At 40.3% G+C, this 12,817-nt stretch overlaps 1 protein-coding gene across 2 annotated transcripts in view; it reads right to left on the reverse strand.

Annotated features, from left to right (window-relative positions):
• Positions 1–2,570: 2,570 nt before the first annotated feature.
• The window catches only part of rpap2 (RNA polymerase II associated protein 2), an 89,455-nt gene continuing 79,208 nt past the window's right edge, over positions 2,571–12,817 (reverse strand). Inside the window, exons 11-13 of one of the 2 annotated variants that reach the window (XM_078218891.1) lie at positions 8,114–8,271; positions 7,213–7,242; positions 2,571–2,806 (exon numbers count right to left, since the gene is read on the reverse strand). In XM_078218891.1, the coding sequence (XP_078075017.1) occupies positions 8,124–8,271 (148 nt within the window). In that variant the 3' untranslated portion in view covers positions 2,571–2,806; positions 7,213–7,242; positions 8,114–8,123. The remainder of the gene's footprint in view (positions 2,807–7,212; positions 7,243–8,113; positions 8,272–12,817) is intronic. The other variant, XM_078218890.1, reaches the window with a different exon arrangement.

Raw genomic sequence — 12,817 nt, forward strand, 5'->3', positions numbered from 1 at the left:
CCGGACTCCTAAACTCAATCCCTCGATTGATAAAAGCCAGCACACCATACGCCTTCTTAACCACCTCCTCCACCTGCGGGGTCGATTTTAGAGTCCTATGGACCCGGACCCCAAGGTCCTTCTGATCCTCTACAGTACTAAGAGTCTATCCCTTTATGTTGTACTCCTTCATCCCATTTGACCTGCCAAAATGGACCACTATGCATTTATCTGGGTTGAAGTCCATCTGCCAGTTCTCTGCACAGTCTTGCATCCTATCTATGTCCCTCTAACTTCTGACATCCCTCCAGACTATCCACATCCCCACCAACCTTCGTGTCTTGGCAAACTTACCACCCATCCCTCTACTTCCTCATCCAGGTCATGTATGAAAATGACAAACAGCAAGGGTCCCAGAACAGATCCCTGGGGCACGCCATTGGTGACCGACCTCCATTTAGAAAAAGACCCATCTATATCCACTCTCTGCCTCCTTTGGGCAAGCCAGTTCTGGATCCACAGGGCAGCAGCCCCTTGGATCCCATGCCCTCTCACTTTTTCCAGAAGCCTTACATGGGGGACCTTATCGAACGCCTTGCTAAAATTCATATAAACCACATCTACCGCTTTCCCTTCGTCAATGTGTTGAGTCACATTTCCGAAGAGCTCCACCAGGCTCGTAAGGCACGATCTGCCTTTGACAAAGCTATGCTGAGTATTCTTGAGCATACAAAACCTCTCTAAATGCTCATAAATCTTGTCCCTCAGGATCTTCTCCATCAGCTTACCAACCACTGAGGTTAGACTCACCGGTCGGTAATTTCCTGGGCTGTCCCTATTCCCCTTCTTGAAAATAGGAACCACATCCGCAATCCTCCAGCACCTCTCCCATCTCCATCGATGACTCAAAGCTCATCGCCAGAGGCTCTGCAATCTCTTCCCTCGCCTCCCACAGTAACCTGGGGAAATGGTGTCTTCCCGGGCAGTCTGCAGAGATAAAATAGAGCTCGAGACTTTTTTAGCCTTGACTGAATAAATGGGGGTTTATTCAGACTCTCTCAATTATAACTTGACAGTTAAGTTAACCAACTATTGTCTGACACCTCGGCTAACTTATGGTGAGAGATACAGCTCAAGAGAAGCAATTGACTTAAGGTCAGAACACATGCATAACTAGCTAAAACCAATGGAGCATCTCTTTATTTCAAACAAACAGGCTAAGGTGGGCTTACAATATCTTTTAGGTATAAAATATTAAGATTTAGAGAAGCCATGTTTGTTAACATGTTATTAATGTTTTCAGAATTATCGCTTCACTTGGTCTGATCAACCAAGGGTGTGGTGAGAAGTCTGTTCAATCGTGAAGGTTAAGCTTTCTCCTCTTATTGTTAATACACTTTTCTTTTTATCTTTCTGATGTGTTACCTTTTAATGGTTAATGAACCTTTTGAATTCACCATTCAGAGTGTTAATTCTTGCCAAATGGTTAAGTCTTGTAGAACCTGATTTGATTTACAATTGAAAGTTATTGCCATAGGACATAGGAGCAGAATTAGGCCACTCGGCCCATCGAGTCTGCTGCACCATTCAATCATGGCTGATATTCTTCTCATCCCCATTCTCCTGCCTTTTCCCCATAACCCCTGATCCCCTTATTAATCAAGAACCCATCTATCTCTGTCTTAAAGACACTCAATGACCTGGGCCTCCTCAGCCTTCTGCAGCAAAGAGTTCCACAGATTCACCATTCTCTGGCTGAGGAAATTCCTCCTCATCTCTGTTTTAAAGGATCGTCCCTTTAGCCTGAGGTGGAGTCCTCTGGTTATAGTTTTTCCTACCAGTGGAAACATCCTCTCCATGTCCACTCTGTCCAGGAAAGTTGCAAATAAACTTGAAAGTTGCAAATAACTCGAACCCCATAAATCTTCTTAGAACCTCCACAAAGTTTCTGAACTGAAATTGCTGTGGAAAAAAAGGTGCGTTATGAACCTGAATTAATATTGGACTGAACGCATGTTCTATATATTAGTCTTGGCATGAGGACTACGGGACACAGATTTAAGATATTGTGCAAGAGATTGGGGGGTGCGGGGGCGGCGGAGGGGGGGGGGGATGGAAATGTGAAGAACAACAATTTTTTTTCCACACAGCAGGTGTTTGGTTTCTTTCATGGATTGTGACCACTGCTGGGAAGGCCAGGATTTGTTACTCATCCCTAATTGCCTTTGAGAAAGTGGTGGTGAGCTGCCGCCTTGAACCTCTGCAGTCCATCTGGTGTTAGGGAGTTCCAGATTTTCCAAGAAATGAGATGAAGCATAGTGCATAGTGATTTACAGGGGCGGGGTGGGGGGAGAAACTTTACGTTACTGAGGCATTCCATACATGTATTCTCATGATTGTTAACATAGCTGGTAACCTTCCCTTTGATGGTTGAGATGTGTGTTGTTGGTGTTTTGCTTCTTTGAACCAATCCTGAACTGACAAGCCACATCACAACTGAGACTTGAGGATGGATATGTATATCTTACCCTCTTGTGTCGCTGCTGTTACTTTTCCCACCAATTTAATGGGTTAAAATAAATCACAAAGAGAGCAGGTAGGAATATGTTTATTTAGGTCTTGTGTTCCAACATGATTTATATTTATTTTCAAAAAAAAGTATCTTAATCATGACCAGTAAGTTAAACTATAAGTTTTGCACCACAGAAATGCATCATGTTGTGGATCCATTTCAAGAAATAATTCTTGCTGATTCTATTGCACAGTTGGATTGAATCTGGGTGTCCACCGGAACAAAATATCAAATAGGGTCAATCTTCTTGTAAACCTAGGGTAAAACCAAGGTACAATTAAAGACTAATCGCCTGAGCAAACATGCTACAAAAAAGCAAATACATTTAAGTAGCGAGTCAAATAATTCTAAACAAAGTCCAACATCAATAATTGTCACACAAATACTCCAAAATTGCTATCCTTCATCAAAATAGTTATGGGGATAGAAGGCCCTGAAAATAGCTCTATATGAATACAAAAGATAGCAGAGAAAGCAGAATATTGGGAACAATGGCTGACAACTGTACAGTAAGAAGTTTAACAACACCAGGTTAAAGTCCAACAGGTTTATTTGGTAGCAAAAGCCACACAAGCTTTCGAGGCTCTGAGCCCCTTCTTCAGGTGAGTGGGAATTCTGTTCACAAACAGAACTTATAAGACACAGACTCAATTTACATGAATAATGGTTGGAATGCGAATACTTACAACTAATCCAGTCTTTAAGAAACAAAACAATGGGAGTGGAGAGAGCATCAAGACAGGCTAAAAAGATGTGTATTGTCTAAAAAGATGTCTATTGAGACAATACACATCTTTTTAGCCTGTCTTGATGCTCTCTCCACTCCCATTGTTTTGTTTCTTAAAGACTGGATTCGTTGTAAGTATTCGCATTCCAACCATTATTCATGTAAATTGAGTCTGTGTCTTATAAGTTCTGTTTGTGAACAGAATTCCCACTCACCTGAAGAAGGGGCTCAGAGCCTCGAAAGCTTGTGTGGCTTTTGCTACCAAATAAACCTGTTGGACTTTAACCTGGTGTTGTTAAACTTCTTACTGTGTTTACCCCAGTCCAACGCCGGCATCTCCACATCATGACAACTGTACTGCAGTTAACTAATTGTGAGGGTACTACAGAAAAGTCCACTGGCTCTGGCTTCAATAAAAATAGTAAGAGTTTTAACAACACCAGGTTAAAGTCCAACAGGTTTATTTGGTGGCAAATGCCATTAGCTTTCGGAGCGCTGCTCCTTCGTCAGATGGAGTGGATATCTGCTCTCAAACAGGGCATACAGAGACACAAAATCAAGTTACAGAATACTGATTAGAATGCAAATCTTTACAGCTACATTTAAAGATACAGACAATATGAGTGGAGGGAGCATTAGGCAGAGGTTAAAGAAATGTGTATTGTCTCCAGACAGGACAGCCAGTGAGATTCTGCAAGTCCAGGAGGCAAGCTGTGGGGGTTACCGATAGTGTGACATGAACCCAAGATCCCGGATTAGGCCGTCCTCATGTGTACGGAACTTGGCTATCAGTTTCTGCTCAGCGACTCTGCACTGTCATGTGTTGTGAAGGCCGCCTTGGAGAACGCTTACCCGAAGATCAGAGGCTGAATGCCCGTGACCGCTGAAGTGCTCTCCCACAGGAAGAGAACAGTCTTGCCTGGTGATTGTCGAGTGGCGTTCATTCATCTGTTGTCGTAGCGTCTGCATGGTTTCCCCAATGTACCATGCTTCGGGACATCCTTTCCTGCAGCGTATCAGGTAGACAACGTTGTCCCGAGGCATGGTACATTGGGGAGACCATGCAGACGCTACGACAATGGATGAATGAACGCCACTCGACAATCACCAGGCAAGACTGTTCTCTTCCTGTGGGGGAGCACTTCAGTGGTCACGGGCATTCAGCCTCTGATCTTCGGGTAAACGTTCTCGAAGGCGGCCTTCACGACACATGATAGCGCAGAGTCGCTGAGCAGAAACTGATAGCCAAGTTCCACACACATGAGGACGGCCTAAACTGGGATCTTGGGGTCATGTCACACTATCGGTAACCCCCACAGCTTGCCTCCTGGACTTGCAGAATCTCACTGGCTGTCCTGTCTGGAGACAATATACATTTCTTTAACCTGTGCCTAATGCTCCCTCCACTCACATTGTCTGTATCTTTAAATGTAGTTGTAAAGATTCACGTTCTAATCAGTATTCTGTAACTTGATTTTGTATCTCTGTATGCCCTATTTGAGAGCAGATATCCACTCCATCTGACGAAGGAGCAGCGCTCCGAAAGCTAATGGCATTTGCTACCAAATAAACCTGTTGGACTTTAACCTGGTGTTGTTAAAACTCCTACTGTGTTTACCCCAGTCCAACACCGGCATCTCCACATCATGACTACCTTCAATAAAAATCACAGATACTTTTACAGTGAAGCCTTGAGTATCTGAAAGGGTCGGTTATTTAAGAAAATGTGTCAGTTTTATCCCCTGGAGGAAACATCTTTAAACAAATTAGAAGATTAGTTTTAAACTATGAGGAAATCAAGAGTTGTGGGGAACAGGCAGAAAAGTGGAGTTGATCAAGACCAATCATGGTTTTACTGAATGGCAGAGCAGGCTTAAGGAGGTGAATGGTCTCCACCTGATCTCATTTCTTTTTGTCTTCAGCTCTGGCTAAGCAAATAAGATGGGAGAATGATTTGAATGATTTGATTTATTATTGTCACATATATTAACATAGTGAAAAGTACTGTTTTTTGTGCGCTATACAGGCAAAACATACCGTTCATAGAGAAGGAAACGAGAGTGTAGAATGTAGTGAAAAGAGTTAGAATGAAGTTTTAGAAACAGAACGAGAGTAAAAGATAGAAGGTATGCTGGGCACAGCTTGCAAGAAGTCGCCTTGCTCTGGCGCCGTCTTGGTGGGTGTGTGGGAGTGGGGGTGGGGGGGGGGAGGGGTGTGTGAGATGGTGATAATACAAAACAACAAAACACAACTTGTAAGATGAATGGCACTTTTTCAACAACATTATACTCAAAATGCTAAAGAAAGTCTAGCTTACCAATGAGAAGAATCAACATGCCTAGTTCCTCTTTCCACTCCATTTTCCCTCTGATATTCTCCCCTATTCTAGCTTAGTTTTGGACACTGAATCAAACAAGGTTACAGCTCCAAGTCAATGGTGGCTGTTACCAAACTGGTGCTTCTTCATTTATGAGTTAATTTGACTTTGGATTGGCACTTACTTGACCTCAGTTCCCACACCAAGTCCTTTACTAAATATAGAAACAGCATAATGAAATGCAAATTAAATTCTATAAAAAGTAATAAGTCTGATGGGATAAAGTTTGGTATGCAGATAATCCATTCAATTGAAGAATGATAAATGCTTTATAAGAATGTTTACAGAATGTTAATTTATTTCTCGTCTAGAGACCTGCGCATACAAGATCCTACCTCAGCAGGACACAGGGAAAGAAGGCTGATACCATTGGTTCATTGTAAATAACTCATTTTCAGTTCAAACAATTCTGTCAGTGCTGATTGTACAATACTCTCCCTCAGATTAAATAGGACCATGGCAATAAATTATACAATAGCCAGGGGAGAATGCAACAAAAGTGAAAGGATGGCACTATGCAACAGCACTGTTGATATCCTCACCTAATTGGTGATCGTCCTCACGGTATAAACAAAAGCATCTTAAGAGCTAACCATTGCCTATCCATATAATAGAAAATCTGCTGTTCAGCTCGCAAAGCTGGTGCTGGAGTTTTTTTGATTGTGCATTCCTCTTGATGAAATTTCAAACTATTCCAGGCAGGAACCTTAAATGAGAACTATCCAATCGGAGTGTGGCTGCTGCAAATAAGGCACGGTTGACCAAACACAAGCAGCTGCAGTTCACCAACTCTCCTGGCTCAATCAGGTTTCATGCACAAGCAGGCAAACATAGGAAGACATTTTACAGAAATGGTCTTTTGTCCATCCCTGGTTACAACAGAGATCCTATTCCCAAACTAAACAATAACCTGTATGTGAAAAACTACAATTGCTACATTTTATATTTTGATACAGCTGGGATTTCACAAGTGTTGAGGTCTTTCTGGAAAACCACATATTTTATTAAATAAAGTACTATGGATCTGTGCTGGGGCTCAATTATTCACTATATTTATTAATGATTAGTTAATACTAAGAAGCCATAAATCCAAGTTTGTTGATGACACAAAGGCTGCTGGCATAATAAGTAGTGTAGATGGGAGCATAAAATTAGAGAGATATTGACAGATAGAGTGATCAAAACTGTAACAAAGATTTCCATACAGAAATTTAGCATGGCCAATCCACCTAACCCACATATATTTTTGGAGTGTGGGAAGAAACTGGAGCACCTGGAGGAAACCCACACAGACATGGGGAGAATGTGCAGACTCTACACAGTCACCAAAGGCTGGAATCGAACCCGGGTCCCCAGCACTGAGAGGCAGCAGTGCTAACCACTGTGTCACTGTGCCACCCAACAAGCTGGAGGAACTACAGGCGCGTTGATTATCAACATTGGTAATTTATGCTTACTCCAAAATGAGGATACCAAACCAGGAAAAACAAAGTGTTCTAGAGTTATTGAAATGACAAATAATAAATGCTCATGGATAAGCAAAAATATAATGCTCACAACAGAAATCTCCCTCCTGGTCTTCAAAGTCTAAAATTAAGAACAAAGTAACTGCCAGAAATATAAATATGTACAGTCCAACAATAATCAAATTGACGACACCAGTGGAGGACTAATAAGCAATGATTTAACATTTGCTTTTTATTATTTGGGTGGCACGGTGGCACAGTGGTTAGCACTGCTGCCTCACAGCGCCAGGGACCCGGGTTCAATTCTCGGCTTGGGTCACTGTCTGTGTGGAGTTTGCACATTCTCCCCGCGTCTGCGTGGGTTTCCTCCGAGTGCTCCGGTTTCCTCCCACAATCATAAGAACATAAGAAATAGGAGCAGGAGTAGGCCATCTGGCCCTTCGAGCCTGCCCCGCCATTCAACAAGATCATGGCTGATCTGAAGCGAATCAGTTCCACTTACCCGCCTGCTCCCCATATCCCCTAATTCCCTTATCGATCAGAAAACTATCTACCCGTGATTTAAACATATTCAACGAGGAAGCCTCCACCACTTCAATGGGCAGAGAATTCCAGAGATTCACTACCCTCTGAGAGAAGAAGTTCCCCCTCAACTCTGTTCTGAACCGGCCCCCCCTTATTTTGAGGCTGTGCCCTCTAGTTCTGGTTTCCCTTCTAAGTGGAAAGAATCTCTCCACCTCTATCCTAACCAGCCCCTTCATTATCTTAATGAAGATGTGTGGATTAGGTTGATTGGCCGTGCTAAATTGCCCCTTACTGTCAGGGGGATTAGCAGTGTAATTACGTGGGGCTATGGAAATAGGGGCTGGGTGGGATTGTGGTTGGTGCAGACTCGAAGGGTCGAATGGCCTCCTTCTGCACTTAGGGATTCTATGATTCCATTATTCAAACTATGGTGGTCTTTACAATGTTACAAAACATTGGTTCCTGACCTCATCATTCTCAATTGTTGTCAGGACATTTGAAAATGTTCCTCAAATTCCTCAGGTCTTCACTCTGGATATGAAGTTCTTTCATGATTGTAGATATGAACAGTTCAGGGGTGAGCCTTTGCAGAGATTCCTGTAGTAATGAAATCTTCACAGCTAACCTGCATCAAAACAGACATTCCAATTGTAAGAAAACATTTAAAAACAGGTTTGAATTTTCTCAATATTCAAACAGTCTCCTTTAAAAATATATTACACATTTTATATAAAAATATCAATTTTTACACATCTACCAATGAGCACAAAATCTGAAAAGCTAAAAAGTCAATGGTTAAAGATTAATTAGTTACTAACTAATCAGATCAGTACATTTAGACTATGAAATTGGGACACAAAATTAAGCAACTTATTTCTCTACATTATTTTCCAACAGAAAATACACCCTCTGCGGTTGCCAGTCTTGTGCAACTTGGGAAAGAGGCACAATCAACTTGCAAGAAATTTTAAAATTAACTATTTACACCTCAAAGCAATGTGCACAAATAAGGGCAGATTTTTTTCACCTTTACATATGAAAATCTTCAGCTTACAAGATCCATCTTGCAAAGACTTCTAACTAAAGCTAATTTATTAGCTTTAGGGCCTGGGTGGGATTGTGATCAGTGCAGACTCGATGGGCCGAATGACCTATTTCTGCACAGTAGGATTCCATGATTAACTTCCCCACTATGATGTTGTCTGTCTACTAAATGATTGACTTTCAAAAGTAGATGAGGATTTACAATCTATTGGTGCGATGTCTAAAGATGTGCGAGTTAGGTTGATTGGCCATGCTAAAATTAACCCTAGTGTCAGAGGGATTAGCAGGGTAAATATACAGGAATAGGGCCTGGGTGGGATTGTGGTCGGTGCAGACTCGATGGGCCAAATGGCCTCCTCCTGCACTGTAGGGATTCTATGATATTGTGATTCTTCTTAGAAAATGCATCATGTATTTGTTGAAATTTCTAATGAAAGTGATGACCCTTTACGGCACCTAGAAAAGTTTGTATTTATTTAGCCTATTACATATCAGTTGTGAATTACCTTTGAAGCGTAGTCACATTTTATTTACAACAGTAGCTCTCATTCCACCATGTGAAGTTATAGATTGCAACTTGCATTTATATAGAATGCTTAACATAGTAAAACGTCTCAAGGTGCTACACAGAAGTGTCAAACGAAATTTGATACTGTGCCATGTAAGGAAATGTTAGGACAAGTCACAAAAACTTGGTCAAGGAGGCAAGCTTTTAAGCAATGACTTCAAGGAGGAGTTGGAGATGCAAAGAGGTTTAGGGAGAAAATGATAGAATTTAGGGCCCAGTCAGTTGAAGTTAGCGAGATCAGAATCAAGAAGTCAAAACTGGAAGAGTTCAGAGATCAGAGGGAGGAGCAGAGCGGCGCAAGTTTCAGAGATGGCGAGAGGCAAGGCTATGGATAAGTTTGAAAACAAGGAAGGGAATTTTAAGGTCAAAGCATTTCCAGATTCTGAGCTAATACAGGTCAGCAAGCACATGGATGAAAGGTGAACAGGACTTGGTGGGAAACAGTTGAGATTTCGGGGAGTTATGGAGGGTGGAAGACGGGACCAAATGACCACAACATTAGCTGCCAGTAAATCATTAGGCAGCTACAGAACTGTGAAGCATGCAGGCAACTTTGTGTGATGCCACTTTTCCAGGTTTAATTTTCTTCATCTTTCATTTTGTTTCTATAGTGTAGATAGTCTTAAAAACAGGACAGAGGGGGCTTTCAGAATCACAACCTTAAATTTCTGATGTAAAGCAACACGATATTGTGAAAAATGATTTCCATTATTCACTTTATAGGTGCATATAAATTTCATAGCATATGACTTCAGCAAGTTTTGGCTTGATACAATGAACTATAGAAATCTTGTGCTTCAAAAATTCAGGCTTGCAAGATGTCGAGTTAAACACTATTTACCAGACAATCAGTGTTATTATCTGAAATAGCTTGCAACATATGGGTAATGCAGATTTTTTAATCTACCTGCAATTTTCTGTAAACAAGCTGAGGTTATATAAACAGACATAAATGCACACCTTTCAAATAAGAAATTTAACAGGAGGGTAACAAGATTAGGTAATGAAGACTCAGAGCTGCAAACACAAGATACAATTCGGGGAATCATGCCATCAAGAATCTAAGTAAATACTTTACAGAGCAAGTTGAACCAAGCAATACTAAAGATTACATTTTCCAATCACAAAGGAGTTCCTCTTTTCATACACTATAAACTTGAACATGATTTCTTAGCAATGCATTGCATCAAAGGCTACCTCCACCCAATCAACTTCCAAATTAATAACACCACAGACTTTTGTAAGACAGTATATTTTCTAAGCCTTTTTAAAAAAACTCTGCTACTGCATACTAATATTTGATTCCTCTGATTTCCCATAGCTACAAATTAAAATTTCATATGGACTGTCAATGATTTCAGAAACATTTAGTCACATGATGCTGAGAGAATAAGGCTCATTTGACATCTGTTGACAACCAGTGCAATTTAGTGAATAGAATTTTGAATTATTTAAGAAGCTTAAAAAGGAGACAGGAGCTGCAATTGTAGACATGAAAATATTAGAAACAACGTTCACTGACTAATTTAAAGACAAAATTGTCAAAGGTTTTTTGTACAGAAATTTAAATGCTTCATCTTCCAGAAAAGTTAAAAGCGCATAAATGCTTTGGCAGCTCACAAGTTGCACAAACATAACAAAGTTAATAAATACAAGATATGGAGACAAGAGTGTATCAGTGAGGGGCAACACCTCATGTATATACTGAAACATTTGAAGACTGTGGTCACACAATTACGCTGTCCCGAAAACAGTATACAGGCATGTCAAGGCTACACCCAAATACCAAAATAAAACAAAAGCTAGCATTGCAATGTTACTGTGCAGACACAATGTCAGACTCAATTCAGCATAAAAAGGGAAGAATCTCAATTATTTTTATCATTCCAAAAATCTATTTCAAGATTTGATTTAACGAGAGAGAGACTTTGGATTGGAAAATTCAGGGGTTGGGATATATTTTATTCTTAAAAATTATAATTTATTCTTAAAAATTAGATCATCAGTAGAAAATTGCATTTTTCCTTGGTGCAGCAGTTATCCTTAACTGGACATGTTTTGCACAGGCAATTTAATGAACTGGGTGTTTGGGTGGATCTTTCCCAGTGTACACTATATATGGATGGCATAGTGTGAGTATACTCAGCATATGTTGAACTACAGAGGAAATGACACAAGGACAGCAAGTGTTTAGGAGACAATGAATAGCCTAACAGAAGGGATCGTTTTAAAAAGCTCACTTAAAAATAAAAATGAAGTGAACACTATATATTTTGAGGACCATGTTTTACACTATCATGACTATTTACAAGCACATAACCAAATCCACCTCATTGCAGGAGACTGCTCAGTCCAGAGAAGCTGCCAGCAGGTAAGTGTGGTATATATCTAAAGAATACATCTTTAGATACTTCTGTATTATTTTAGTGCTACTGGTTGCCAACATGGATCTGGTACAGATAACAACTACCATAAACTAAAGTCATCAGTTTAAAAACATATTAAAACTGACCTTTAGGAAGCCTTTCTGAAGTGGGAAACACCCATTTAGAAAGGTACAGGAATCTATATATTTGATTTTCACCTCCACCCAGCCCCTAGAGTTCAGTAACAAGCTTATACAAAATATATGTAGTTAAAGATAACTGCTATACAAAAGGAGTGTAATTTTATATTTAGAAGTCAATCATCTGTGTCTTTGCATGTTGGGAACACCAAGTGCAGTCTTCAGATTAAATGGATGAGACAAAGATGATAATTAGATCAGGGCATGCAGCCACTCCATTTTACAGTCATACATTTGCTTTTATTTTTATAAAATAATTAGACAAAACTTAAGAACTTGAGAAGCAAGAATAGGGGCTGGTTGCCATACAGTACTGTACTACAGTACAGTACTGTATGGCAACTGTACAGCAGTTACAGCAACACTATTGGTGGGAGGCTGTAATTACAGACAGACAATTCCCATTATAAATGTAAATATGGGAATATGCAAAGGAAAAAAGTTGCTCGAGAAAGTGGTCACATAAGCAAGATTATCTTAATAATCAATTATTTCTTCTAGAATAGAAATTGTGTCCCAAATATAAATCTTAACACCAGAGAAATAAATATCATGCTGTTTTGGCACCGACATCAACATAGGTGTACAAATTTGTTGTAGCATCAACATGACTGAAGTGCTACACATGTATGCTAACTAAACAGTCACAATAGTCCGCACATCTGCAGTGTGTAGGACTCCACTTGTCAGCCAGTTCACATGGTGATGAAATAAAATCAATCTTACCATGATTGAATTTTGCATTCAGTTTGAGGGCGAGATGAGTGGTTTTAAGATTTGTGTATTAAATTTAAATAAGGGCATTTATGAGGGTACGAAGACAGAGCTGGTTAAAGTGAACAAGGAAATTAGATTAAGGATGTCTGTAGGGTATAGGCCCAACTTGTTCAACAACCAGCGCCGGATTTCGGCATAAGCTAAACAAGCTACAGGTTAGGGCCTCACAATCCACAGGGGCCTCACTAAATTTCAGAAGGTTTACAATGAAGAGAA

Source organism: Mustelus asterias, chromosome 8, assembly GCF_964213995.1.
Source record: "Mustelus asterias chromosome 8, sMusAst1.hap1.1, whole genome shotgun sequence".
NCBI lineage: Eukaryota > Metazoa > Chordata > Chondrichthyes > Carcharhiniformes > Triakidae > Mustelus > Mustelus asterias.